Source organism: Eschrichtius robustus, chromosome X (assembly GCF_028021215.1).
Source record: "Eschrichtius robustus isolate mEscRob2 chromosome X, mEscRob2.pri, whole genome shotgun sequence".
NCBI classification, from domain to species: Eukaryota; Metazoa; Chordata; class Mammalia; order Artiodactyla; family Eschrichtiidae; genus Eschrichtius; species Eschrichtius robustus.
This window is the reverse complement of record NC_090845.1, coordinates 47,646,387-47,660,763: the sequence shown is the minus strand read 5'-3', so window position 1 is coordinate 47,660,763 and position 14,377 is coordinate 47,646,387. Positions and strand designations below refer to the sequence as shown.

Genomic DNA, 14,377 nt, shown 5'->3' with positions numbered 1-14,377 from the left:
AAAATCCATAGAAAGTAATTGAAATATGACCTGCACCCAGGAAACACTCAACAAAATGAGTTATTATCAGATAAATGTAGTTCAACCATGACATACTGGTAGAGAATGTGGAGAGCTCATGGAAAAAAAATCTGTTTTCTCTAATCATATTGGTGGTGGCAGTATCAAGACTTCTATATGTGTAGGTGGGATAAATCAAATGAATAATTATTTTATTTTCTAATTTTTATCATCCCCTTTTATCATTGAGAACCAGTATTACTGGTTTGGCAGAAATATATAAAATTGGTCTGGTACATTTTGTCTCACCAGATAATAAATAAACCATGAAGGATTACCAGCATAGTCTCAAAACCACTCAGAACCTAACTTGAAGAGGCTTCCACTGGTCAATAATGGACCATCTTAAATTTAATGTGTAGTAAGAAAAATTGTTTAAAACATCAAATATATGTAAATCCAATAATTCATAATTATTCTTTTGCAATATCCTTATTTGTCATCTGTGAAGGATTATAGGCAACCACATCGTTATTTTCAAAACACTCAAATAAAGAGAAATAATCAACCACTTCCCTGTCTCCCTTTTACAATTTGTACCTCAAAGTAACAAAATTGTCAATAAAAGGAAACTGTTTTAAATGTGTACCCCAATTAATAAAGAAAGGAAGAACGACAGAAGTACAATATCACAATTTTGCAACAACTAATGATGCAACGTTCCTACACAATCATCATTAACTTCTGCTAACTGTAATAGGAGTCACAACCTGACATTATGTGCCTCTTTATGGAAATACTCAAAATCCCCATTCAAGTATTCTTGCTAAAAAATTGCACCTATATCAAGCTCACAGATCCAATTATTGATATACAGAAAATACAGAGAAAAAAAGGAATATTCTAAAATATACCATAGGGATACAATCAGCAAAGTCAAGAATGTAGAAAACTCTACAAGTCACATATCTACCTTCTTCAATGAATAAATGATGGGAAAAAAATGGAGGATAGGTTGGGAAGCTGTAGATTGAGAGACTTAAAAGAATTATCAAAAAAGGTAGGCAATTTCATTGTATATTGTTTTATTTTATCTTTTTCATTCTTTCTTTCTCCCTTTTGTTCTGAGCCGTGTGGATGACAGACTCTTGGTGCTCCACCCAGGCATCAGGGCTGTGCCTCTGAGGTGGGAGAGGCAACTTCAGGACACTGGTCCACAAGAGACCTCCCAGGTCCATGTAATATCAAATGGCAAAAATCTTCCACAGATCTCCATCTCAACGCGAAGACTCAGCTTCACTCAACGACCAGCAAGCTACAGTGCTGGACACCCTATGCCAAACAACTAGCAAGACAGGAACACAACCCCACCCATTAGCAGAGAGGCTGCCTAAGATCATAATAAGGTCAGAGACACCCCAAAACACACAACCAGATGCGGACCTGCCCACTAGAAAGAAAAGATCCAGCCTCATCCACCAGAACACAGGCAGTAGTTCCCTCCACCAGGAAGCCTAAACAACCCACTGAACCAACCTTAGCCACTGGGGGCAGGCACCAAAAACAACAGGAACTACGAACCTGCAGCCTGCAAAAAGGAGACCCCAAACACAGTAAGTTAAGCAAAGTGAGAAGACAGAGAAACACACAGCAGATGAAGGAGCAAGGTAAAAACACACCAGAACTAACAAATGAGGAGGAAACAGGCAGTCTACCTGAAAAAGAATTCAGAATAATGATAGAAAAGATGATGCAAAATCTTGGAAATAGAATGCAGAAAATACAAGAAACGTTTAACAAGGACCTAGAAGAACTAAAGAGCAAACAAACAGTGATGAACAACACAATAAATGAAATTAAAAATTCTCTAGAAGGGATCAATAGCAGCATAACTGAGTCAGAAGAACGGATAAGTGACCTGGAAGACAAAATAGTGCAAATAACTACTGCAGAGCAGAATAAAGAAAAAAGAATGAAAAGAATTGAGGACAGTCTCAGAGACCTCTGGGACAACATTAAATGCACCAACATTCGAATTATAGAGGTCCCAGAAGAAGAAGAGAAAACGAAAGGGACTGAGAAAATATTTGAAGAGATTATAGTTGAAAACGTCCCTAATATGGGAAAGGAAATAGTTAATCAAGTCCAGGAAGCACAGAGAGTCCCATACAGGATAAATCCAAGGAGAAACACGCCAAGACACATATTAATGAAACTATCAAAAATTAAATACAAAGAAAAAATACTAAAAGCAGCAAGGGAAAGAAAAACAAATAACACACAAGGGAATCCCCATAAGGTTAACAGCAGAAACTCTGCAAGCCAGAAGGGAGTGGCAGGACATATTTAAAATGGTGAAAGGGAAAAACCTACAACCAAGATTACTGGACCCAGCAAGGAACTGATTCAGATTTGACGGAGAAATTAAAACTTTACAGACAAGCAAAAATTAAGAGAAATCAGCACCACCAAACCAGCTTCAAAACAAATGCTAAAGGAACTTCTCTAGGCAGGAAACACAAGAGAAAGAAAAGACGTACAATAACAAACCCAAAACAATTAAGAAAATGGGAATAGGAACATACATATCTATAATTACCTTAAACGTAAATGGATTAAATGCTCCAACCAAAAGACGTACACTGGCTGAATGGATACAAAAACAAGACCCATATATATGCTGTCTACAAGAGACCCACTTCAGACTTAGAGACACATACAGACTGAAAGTGAGAGGATGGAAAAAGATATTCCATGCAAATGGAAATCAAAAGAAAGCTGGAGTAGCAATTCTCACATCAGACAAAATAGACGTTAAATCAGACTATTACAAGAGACAAAGAAGGGCACTACATAATGATCAAGGGATCAATCCAAGAAGAAGATATAACAACTGTAAATATTTATGCACCCAACATAGTAGCACCTCAATACATAAGGCAAATACTAACAGCCATAAAAGGGGAAATCAACAGTAACACAATCATAATAGGGGACTTTAACACCCCACTTTCACCAATGGACAGATCATCCAAAATGAAAATAAATAAGGAAACACAAGCTTTAAATGATACATTAAACGAGATGGACTTAATTGATATTTATACGAAATTCCATCCAAATACAACACAATACACTTTCTTCTCAAGTGCTCATGGAACATTCTCCAGGATAGATCACATCTTGGGTCACATATGAAGCCTTGGTAAATTCAAGAAAATTGAAATCCTATCAAGTATCTTTTCCAACCACAACGCTATGAGACTAGATATCAATTACAGGAAAAAATCTGTAAAAAATACAAACACATGGAGGCTAAACAACACACTACTTAATAACCAAGAGATCACTGAAGAAATCAAAGAGGAAATCAAAAATACCTAGAAACAAATGAAAATGAAAACACAATGACCCAAAACCTATGGGATGCAGCAAAAGCAGTTCTAAGAGGGAAGATTATAGCAACACAATCCCACCTTAAGAAAAAACAAACATCTCAAATAAACAACCTAACCTTACACTTAAAGCAATTAGAGAAAGAAGAACGAAAAAAACCCCAAAAATAGTAGAAGGAAAGAAATCATAAAGATCAGATCAGAAATAAATGAAAAAGAAATGAAGGAAACGATAGCAAAGATCAATAAAAGTAAAAGCTGGTTCTTTGATAAGGTAAACAAAATTGATGAACCATTAGCCAGATTCATCAAGAAAAAAAAGGAGAAGACTCACATCAATAGAATTAGAAATGAAAAAGAAGAAGTAACAACTGACACTGGAGAAATACGAAGGATCATGAGAGATTACTACAAGCAACTATATGCCAATAAAATGGACAACCTGGAAGACATGGACAAATTCTTAGAAATGCACAACCTTCTGAGACTGCACCAGAAAGAAATAGAAAATATGAACAGACCAATCACAAGCACTGAATTTGAAACTGTGGTTAAAAATCTTCCAACAAACAAAAGCCCAGGACCAGATGGCTTCACAGGTGAATTCTATCAAACATTTAGAGACGAACTAACACCTATCCTTCTCAAACTCTTCCAAAATATACCAGAGGGAGGAACACTCCCAAACTCATTCTTCGAGGCCACCATCACCCTGATACCAAAACCAGCCAAAGATGTCACAAAGAAAGAAAACTACAGGCCAATATCAGTGATGAACATAGATGCAAAAAACCTCAACAAAATACTAGCAAACAGAATGCAACAGCACATTAAAAGGATCATTCACCATGATCAAGTGGGGTTTATCTCAGGAATGAAAGGATTCTTCAATATATGCAAATCAATCAATGTGATACACCATATTAATAAATTGAAGGAGAAAAACCATATGATCATCTCAATAGATGTACAGAAAGTTTTGACAAAAGTCAACACCCATTTATGATAAAAACCCTCCAGAAAGTAGGCATAGAGGGAACTTACCTCAACATAATAAAGGCCATATATGACAAACCCACAGCCAACATCGTCCTCAATGGTGAATAACTGAAAACATTTCCGCTAAGGTCAGGAACAAGACACGGTTGCCCACTCTCACCACTATTATTCAACATAGTTTTGGAAGTTTTAGCCACAGCAATAAGAGAAGAAAAAGAAATAAAAGGAATCCAAATTGAAAAAGAAGAAGTAAAGCTGTCACTGTTTGTAGATGACATGCTACCATACATAGAGAATCCTAAAGATGCTACCAGAAAACTACTAGAGCTAACCAATGAATTTGGTAAAGTAGCAGGATACAAAATTAATGCACAGAAATCTCTTGCATTCCTATACACTAAAGATGAAAAATCTGAATGTGAAAGTAAGAAAACACTCCCATTTACCATTGCAACAATAAGAATAAAATACCTAGGAATAAACCTACCTAAGGAGACAAAAGACCCTTATGCAGAAAACTATAAGACACTGATGAAAGAAATTAAAGATGATACAAATAGATGGAGAGGTACACCACGTTCTTGGATTGGAAGAATCAGCATTCTGAAAATGACTCTCCTACCCAAAGCAATCTACAGATTCAATTCAATCCCTAGCAAACTACCACTGGCATTTTTCACAGAATTAGAACAAAAAATTTCACAATTTGTACAGAAACACAAAAGACCCCGAATAGCCAAAGCAATCTTGAGAAAGAAAAACGGAGCTGGAGATGTCAGGCTCCCTGACTTCAGACTGTACTTCAAAGCTACAGTAATCAAGACAATATGGTACTGGCACAAAAACAGAAATATAGATCAATGGAACAGGATAGACAGCCCAGAGATAAACTCACGTACATATGGTCACCTTAGTTTTGATAAAAGAGGCAAGAATATACAGTGGAGAAAAGACAGCCTCTCCAATTAGTGGTGCTGGGAAAACTGGACAGATACATGTAAAAGAATGAAATTAGAACACTCCCTAACACCATACACAGAAATAAACTCAAAATGGATTAAAGACCTACATGTAAGGCTAGACACTATCAAACTCTTAGAGGAAAACATAGGCAGAACACTCTATGATATATATCACAGCATGATCCTTTTTGACCCACCTCCTAGAGAAATGGAAACAAAAACAAAAATAAACAAACAGGACCTATGAAATTTAAAAGCTTTTGCACAGCAAAGGAAACCATAAACAAGATGAAAAGACAACCCTCAGAATGGGAGAAAATACTTGCAAAAGAAGCAACTGACAAAGGATTAATCTCCAAAAGACATTTCTCCAAAGAAAATACATAGATTGCCAACAAACACATGAAAGAATGCTCACATCATTAATCATTAGAGAAATGCAAATCAAAACTACAATGAGATATCATCTCACACCGGTCAGAATCACCATCATCAAAAAATCTACAAACAACTAATGCTGGAGAGGGTGTGGAGAAAAGGGAATCCTCTTGCACTGTTGGTGGGAATGTAATTTGATACAGCCACTACAGAGAACAGTATGGAGTTCCTTAAAAATCTAAAAATAGAACTACCATACGACCCAGCAATCCCACTACTGGGCATATACCCTGAGAAAACCATAATTCCAAAAGAGTCATGTACCAAAATGTTTATTGCAGCTCTATTTACAATAGCCAGGACATGGAAGCAACCTAAGTGTCCATCGACTGATGAATGGATAAAGAAGATGTGGCACATATATACAATAGAATATTACTTAGCCATAAAAAGAAACGAAATTGAGTTATTTGTAGTGAGGTGGATGGACCTAGAATCTGTCATACAGAGTGAAGTAAGTCAGAAAGAGAAAAACAAATACCGTATGCTAACACATATATATGGAATCTAAAAAAAAAAAAATGGTCATGAAGAACCTAGGGGTAAGACGGGAATAGAGACACAGAACTACTCTAGAATGGACTTGAGGATCTGGGGAGGGGGAAGGGTAAGCTGTGACAAAGTGAGAGAGTGGCATGGGCATATATACACTACCAAATGTAAAATAGATAGCTAGTGGGAAGCAACCGCATAGCACAGGGAGATCAGCTCGGTGCTTTGTGACCACCTAGAGCGGTGGGATAGGGAGGGTGGGAGGGAGGGAGACGCAAGAGGGAAGAGATATGGGGATATATGTATATGTATAACTGATTCAGTTTGTTATAAAGCAGAAACTAACACAACATTGTAAAGCAATTATACTCCAATAAAGATGTTAAAAAAAAAAACTAGGCAAAATTGAACTGTAGTGTTTGAGTATATATTTGTGTGATAAAACTGTACAGAAAATCATGAAGGTGATTACCATAAATGTCAGGATAGTGGTTACATTTAAGGATGGAAGGAGTGGGCTGTGTTTGGACAGGGTACAGAGAAGCCTTCTCTATTGGCTGGCAAAGTTCTATTGATTTGGGTGGTGGTTACAAGCGTGTTTTCCTTCTAAGTCAATAAGCTATAATTTTGTTTTATGCAATTTTCTGTATTTGTGCTATATTTTGCAATAAAAAATTTTAAGGGGAAAATGATTGAATTAAGCAGTGGCCAGATATTGCCTTTGATGGGACTTCTCCCATATACTGATGAACTCCCTCAAAGTTCTAGGCAGATCAACTGGAGACAATCAGCCCATCACACAATCCAAGAGCGTTTTTTCCAAGGTTAGTCTCTGTGTATATAGCCTGGTCAGTGTTTCTTTCTCTTGGGTGTATCTGCCTCTCCCTGAGCCCCAAGGATGATGGCTTGTGAAGACATCCAGTCACCATTTCTCCTTTAGGTTTCTAAAAGTGAATCATCCTCTGTTCTCTAACAGAGATATTACTAAGTAGCAGTTACACTAATATTCTCATGATCAATACAAATAACCCAGGTAAAGGAAATGTCCCTGGTCTGTTCCACTTCCTTTCTATTACTAACTTTATGTGAACACAATTGCCTAAACCTTGACAAGTTCTCCCAGAGACATTTTAGTAAGTCTATCTGAGGTTCACAGAATGCCCAAGAAAGGCTCCAGCACATTGTAGAGTGCTGTCCAAGGGTCTCTGCACATTCACCCTCTCATTTCTTCCTATTCTTTGTGAATAGGTGTGTACATTCTCTTTATGTGATAGCAAATAATTAAGCCAATACCTGAGGCAAAAAGAATGAAGGGGTTTCACATCTAATGGCTTGGGAACAGCACAGAGCTAGTAAAATAATGGCAACCCCAGACTGAAACCACCAAGGATCCAAGCGTGTTAGACATACATTTTTTTCTACCCCTGAAATCTGCAGAACAAAATTCTTAAGTTATAAATCAGTTACTAATTTTTACATTTTGGGTTGTTGTTGGATTTATTTAATATCCAACTCTATGACTTCATCTTGTACTAGCAAACTGCATTTTCCCAGTATCTTTTTTTCTATTTCAGTTTGATCTAAATTAAGATAATTTACAAAGTAGCTCTTCTAGGCTTTGGCTCAAATGTTACAAACTCTTTCTAAGAGTGAAATTCTATTGCTTAGGGTCTTATGGACTTTGCCCATCTCAGAGGTCTTAATCGGCTTAATTAGGCTGATATCCACAAGCCTTGCAAGGTTCCAATATGACACTGATTCTTTCTTAGAGCAAACCCAGTATCAGCAGTAAGGTTCCAGGCCCCCAGAATTAGAGAGGAAAGCCTGTGGACCTAGGGTGTACTCCAGGGAGGTGCTGGTGAGTGGGGCAGGTACACCAGAATACAGTTGGTTAGAAGAATACAAGTGATCTGAGTCCTGTGCCTGTCTATGTGATCCACCACCGCATCACAGGCCAGCCATTGTCCTGGCACCTGCACAAATGCTGTAGGTTGCGCAGCTTTACCGGGACAAGGGTCTCCTTGGGAATTCCTTCCATGTAGATACAGCCAAAGTGCTTAACATGAAAAAAGGTTATAACCCCATCTTTACACCGTAGAAGCCATCAGCCAAAGTTATAGGCTTATGGGGGGGGGCGAGGGGGGCAGGAGGGGCGGCACTGGAAAAGGGAAATCCAAAGGCCTCGGGTTTCAAATTAATACTGATCTAAAGTCGCATTTCCAACGTTCGGCTTCATCTCCCTGTATTTCAAGAGCGCCTCCCTGATCACTAATTTCTTCCTTCGGTTGCTGGGTAAACCTTTAATCCCTATCCTACCTCCATTTGTTCAATAGCAATTTTCATTTTCACTTGAATCTGAGTAGAATTGGAAATCAGGTGTGCCTGTCTAGGCTTAATCATTAAATCGTGGTCAAATCGCTCTCCCGGAGCGCGTGAACAAAAATGAATGGACATTTTCGTAAAAAAAAAAAAAAAAAAGAGAGAGAGAGACTTTCGGACTTCACCCAAGACTGAGGATGCAGAAGGCCGAGCGTACGGATGGCAGCGAGGGGTCAATCCCCGCCCGGCGCCGGGTCGGCGGTGGAGGAGTCGGAAGTGGTCGGGGTTTGGGGGAGGAGATCCGCTCACACACAACAGGAGAGGCTGCGCCGCCATATCTGCTGCCGCCGCCGCAGTTGCGAATGCAGCGTCGGGACCGGGCTGCCTCCGCGCCGCCGCTAAGGTTCGTGTCGCTCCCCCCCGAGCCCCCGCTCTTGCCGCCTCATCCCCGGCGGCACTGCCCGCTCTTTCTGGCCCGCTGAGCCCGCTCCCTCCCCGCATCCATCAGGGCTGAGGACCATGGATCCGGGCAGTAGCAGCAGCAGCGACTCGGCTCCCGACTGCTGGGACCAGGTGGACATGGAAGCACCGGGTTTGGCCCCGAGCGGGGACCGAGCCGCCTCGGCGGCTGCGGCGGCGGCGGCCGAGGCCCAGCGTGAGCCCCTCAGCTCGGCCTTCAGCCGACAGCTCAACGTCAACGCCAAACCCTTCGTGCCTAACGTCCACGCCGCGGAGTTCGTGCCGTCCTTCCTGCGGGGCCCGTGCCAGCCGCAGACCCCCCCGGCCGACGCCCCCGGCATCGATGAAACCTGCCCCGGCGCGGGCGACCCTCAAGGTAAAAGGCTGGGACGGGGGGCACCTGTGGAACATTCCAAAGAGGAACAGCTAGTGTGGCATGAAGGTTCCAATTCAGCCGTTACCATGGAACTTTCGGAACCTGTTGTAGAAAATGGAGAGGTGGAGATGGTCTTAGAAGAATCATGGGAGCACAATAAAGAAGTAAGTGAAGCTGAGCCAGGGGGTAGTTCCTTGGGAGATTCGGGGCCCCCAGAAGAAAGTGGCCAGGAAATGATTGAGAAAGAGGAAATCAGAAAATCGAAATCTGTGGTCGTACCCTCAGGTGCTCCTAAAAAAGAACACGTAAATGTGGTATTCATTGGGCATGTAGATGCCGGAAAGTCAACCATTGGAGGACAGATCATGTTTTTGACAGGAATGGTTGACAAAAGGACACTTGAGAAATATGAAAGAGAAGCTAAAGAAAAAAACAGAGAAACTTGGTATTTGTCCTGGGCCTTAGATACAAATCAGGAAGAACGAGACAAGGGTAAAACAGTAGAAGTGGGTCGTGCCTATTTTGAAACAGAAAAGAAACATTTCACAATTTTAGATGCCCCTGGCCACAAGAGTTTTGTCCCAAATATGATTGGTGGTGCTTCTCAAGCTGATTTGGCTGTACTGGTAATCTCTGCCAGGAAAGGAGAGTTTGAGACTGGATTTGAAAAAGGTGGACAGACAAGAGAACATGCGATGTTGGCAAAAACAGCAGGGGTGAAATATTTAATAGTGCTTATTAATAAGATGGATGATCCCACAGTAAATTGGAGCAGCGAGAGATATGAAGAATGTAAAGAAAAGCTAGTGCCCTTTTTGAAGAAAGTCGGCTTCAGTCCCAAAAAGGACATTCACTTTATGCCCTGCTCAGGGCTTACCGGGGCAAATATTAAAGAGCAATCAGATTTCTGCCCTTGGTACACTGGATTACCATTCATTCCGTATTTGGATAATATGCCAAACTTCAACAGATCCATTGATGGACCAATTAGACTGCCAATTGTGGATAAGTACAAGGATATGGGCACTGTGGTCCTGGGAAAGCTGGAATCAGGATCCATTTTTAAAGGCCAGCAGCTTGTGATGATGCCAAATAAGCACAATGTGGAAGTTCTTGGAATACTTTCTGATGATGCTGAAACTGATTATGTAGCCCCAGGTGAAAACCTTAAAATCAGACTGAAGGGAATTGAAGAAGAAGAGATTCTTCCAGGATTCATACTCTGTGATCCTAATAATCTTTGCCATTCTGGACGCACATTTGATGTTCAGATAGTGATTATTGAGCACAAGTCCATCATCTGCCCAGGTTATAATGCGGTGCTGCACATTCATACTTGTATTGAGGAAGTTGAGATAACAGCCTTAATCTCCTTGGTAGATAAAAAATCAGGAGAAAAGAGTAAGACACGGCCCCGCTTCGTGAAACAAGATCAAGTGTGCATTGCCCGTTTAAGGACAGCAGGAACTATCTGCCTTGAGACATTCAAAGATTTTCCTCAAATGGGTCGTTTTACTTTAAGAGATGAGGGTAAGACCATTGCGATTGGAAAAGTTCTGAAACTGGTCCCAGAGAAGGACTAAGCAGTTTTCTTGTTGCCCCTACACAATACTGTGAGAATTGACTACAAAAGTTCACCACCTTCTCTTATTTACTGCCCATTGAGAGACTTTTCTCCATATTTTGCAAAGAAAAATTTCACAGCAAAAATCCATGTTTTGTCAGCTTTCTCATGTTGAGATCTCAGTTGTGTCACTGCTGAATTTACCCATAAGTTTCCTCCTCCTATGCCATTCTGCTTCCTTGAACAGAATCAGTAATAGCTTTGTAAGTGATGTGGATGTAATTGTCTATAACAATGAAAAATTAATATATTTTTTAATTTTTCATTTTCCCTTAGGATATTTAGACAACCCTTGTTCCACGCAGACCAATCAGAGTGTGTCAGTGTGTGTGTACATGTTAAAAAGACAACTAACATGTGAATAAAATATTCCATTTGAAACTCTTATTGGTATTTGAAATGCTTTCGAATATATTTTTTAATTTGTCTGTAATACTTCTCAATTAGGATTTTTACTGTCTCAAGTAACTGAATACATTTTATTACCTGGGCTTTTAACAACTGTCCTGCACTCACTGTTTTAAATGAGGAATTTACAAACAATGCACAGGTTTGTGTTAAAGGAAAAATTTTAATTTTGAGAAAAATAATTTAGAGCTCTTCCCAATGAACTTTGTTTTCTGTGTTCAAGTCCAGTCAATAAAGGAGCTCTTCTGCTTCCCCACTTGTGATTTGAAAAAGAAAAGCTCAGGCCATCTATCAAGTCCCCAAGTGTTGAACATGGCCAGATTACAAATGTACCTGGGGATTCAGACCGTATGTTGACTAGACTGTTATCTGCACTCCCTCATCTTAACACACCCCTTTGTTTTATTCACCAAGAGACTTGTGATGTGGGACACAACACAGTAAGGGGCATGACTATTGAGAAGGTAAATGCTTGCAATAGTAAGTCATTCACTGACAAGTAAGGGTTATTGAGGGTCCTGAGCTTGGAGATGGGGAGACCATTCCACTCTTCTATTCTTCAGTGCTTGGGGTTAGTAGGAAAGGTGGGAGGTCATTTTTACAATCAGTTCATGACCCACTCTTGGGGTCAGAGTTAACTGGACTCATCTCTGAAGAGTACATTGAGGAAAACTCCAACTATGGACCCTGAGGTGGCTACTTTTATTGCCAGGAGAGTGGCCTTATAACCTGCGTAACTATCAACAGCTGCAAGAACTTTCTGTCTTGGTAAGTAGGTAGTGGCCCAGTGTAAACACTGCCCAATGGTGGGCAGAGCCAATTCCTCACACTCATGGGGTGGCTGAACAAGGGTGGAGACTGCTGCCGGAACACTATGGGCTATGCTCAGGACCTTTCTCCATGGTCCCTTTGTTTGTGTCCCCATGTACCTCCTGGATATCTAACCTGTCAGAGATAGCCACAGGTCTTGTCAGGGCATCAGCAGCATGGCTCTGTGCATCATCCAACCATAGATCTTCAGGGCACCCACAAGGGAAAAGAGGATTTTTATTTTGTCATATGTCAGCTAACCTAACCCACAGGGATGTGCCACATGTTGTCTTGGACCCAGTCCTTTAATAATTAGAATATCAGTGGCAAGAGTTTCGTCTTATTTTACAGTTCCTTCTCTTGCCTCTGTGCTCTGAGCTTTGTACAAAATACAGGCCAATCCAGTGTTCGCTAAAAGTTTTGCCCTGGCAGCCACTTTTTAAAAATGTATTTCTGATGCTGCATCAATCTCATTGTTTTGCAATTTTAGTAATTTAGCAAAAGGATAATTGTGGATAGCATCCACAAATAGGCCAAAGCCACAAGGCAGGACAGAACTCTTTTTTTCTCCACCCGATTTGGATAATTTCCCATCAAAAACTGGCTCCTAAATGTCTTTTCTCATTAGTCAGTTGTATAGAAATTTCTCCACCAGGAGCTCTGAACTCTATAAACAACTTTCAGAACCAGGACATAAATCTTTGGGAGTGGATTTTAGAAACCAATAATTTTCATTTCAGTGATCATCCAGGTGGTTGGAGACACCTGACCCTGGCTCTTTAAGAAAATATTCAGTATATAAACTCATGGTAATGTTTTTTTTCTAACTTCGTGAATACCTTCATTTATAATTCTTAATGTCTGGTAGTGTTCTCCAATACTGCAAATTGAGGCCATTCACAAACACAGTACAGTTTCCACAGGGCATACAAAACAGTGTCCCTTCAGAGGTCCCCTGTTTCCTCTAATTCAGACCAATTTACCTTAACTGTGACAAGAGCACCTCAAATTCCTGGTAAGCAAGATCAGTGTAGAAACTCCCCAAGTCTGGCTGCATCCTGTAAATACATCATGAATTTACTACGTCAGGATGACTCTTGGTGACTTTTCTCCCAAGGTTCTTCCTTTTATTCCTCATTATAGGACAAATCTGCGGAGTTTTAGGAAAAGGGCCCAACTTATTTGGTACGTCAGCAAAGACCCATGAAGGAAAGAAAGTGGAAAGCTTGGGCTGGGTAGAAGCTAGCAGACCTCCACATTGAGCATCTTTCTCTGGTACCCAGGACAAATTGTCAGTGCTATTAATATCCACTATGGTTACCATTCCTGTCTTCAATAGACAAATCCTTTCTCAAAATAGACTCTCTTTTTACAGTGTCATGATTCTGATTTACTACAATGCAAGAACCTGCTCTTTTTAAAGTTTACTTATGCACATTTTGCAGTACAAATATTCAACCCACACACTTTAGTTAAAATGACTTGTTTAGTTGCAGGAAAATTATTAGTTACCGTGTCATGGCCATACAAAAGAAACTATCCAGCAACCACACAAATTCTGCCAAAACCTGAGCATTTGAACATGTTCACATTGATCCAGTGCCTGTTTTTATGTTCAATATGATTCTATATTTTCTGTTGCGGGTATTGACATATTTTCATTTCTCCTAGTTTTCAGTTAACAATATCCACTCATGGTTGGCCACTGGGTGGAAGGAAAATTTGATCCCAGATTTCTCACCAGAGACACGACTGTTTCCACTGAGTGGGGAAAGTGGGCTTGCCTTAGAATTTGGTAGAGGCTTTTTCAAACCACCCTGTGGGTGTTAGTTAATGTTCAGCCAATCACCAAGATCAACAAGGGAAAGGGAGAGAAAAAAGAACCTACTGTATGAACATGCCACGTATGAGAAAATAAAACAAGAGAAAAAAAAAGCTTTGTTTACATACAAGAGGGCACAGTTTACAATTTGACACTATAGCCCGTAGAATATTCACTATCGGATTCCCTTACAGTTCTATCTTGCACTCAACAATGCAGATTGTTTTAGAGGAAATTTGTCTAAATTCTAGGGGGATTCTCTTTTCCTTCACT

The 14,377-nt window shown here is 40.2% G+C and overlaps 1 protein-coding gene across 1 annotated transcript; it reads left to right on the top strand.

The window, feature by feature from the left end:
* Positions 1 to 8,922: 8,922 nt before the first annotated feature.
* On the top strand, positions 8,923 to 11,415 carry GSPT2 (G1 to S phase transition 2). The gene is made up of 2 exons (XM_068534056.1): positions 8,923 to 9,008; positions 9,114 to 11,415. The coding sequence occupies exon 2, from the start codon at positions 9,125 to 9,127 to the stop codon at positions 11,021 to 11,023; it is 1,899 nt and encodes a 632-aa protein (XP_068390157.1). The 5' UTR covers positions 8,923 to 9,008; positions 9,114 to 9,124; the 3' UTR covers positions 11,024 to 11,415.
* The last annotated feature ends 2,962 nt before the right edge of the window (positions 11,416 to 14,377 follow it).

What these genes read in the sequence shown, in the direction of transcription:
- GSPT2 (XM_068534056.1), top strand. Translation starts at nt 9,125, where the DNA reads ATGGATCCGGGCAGTAGCAGCAGCAGCGACTCGGCTCCCGACTGCTGG.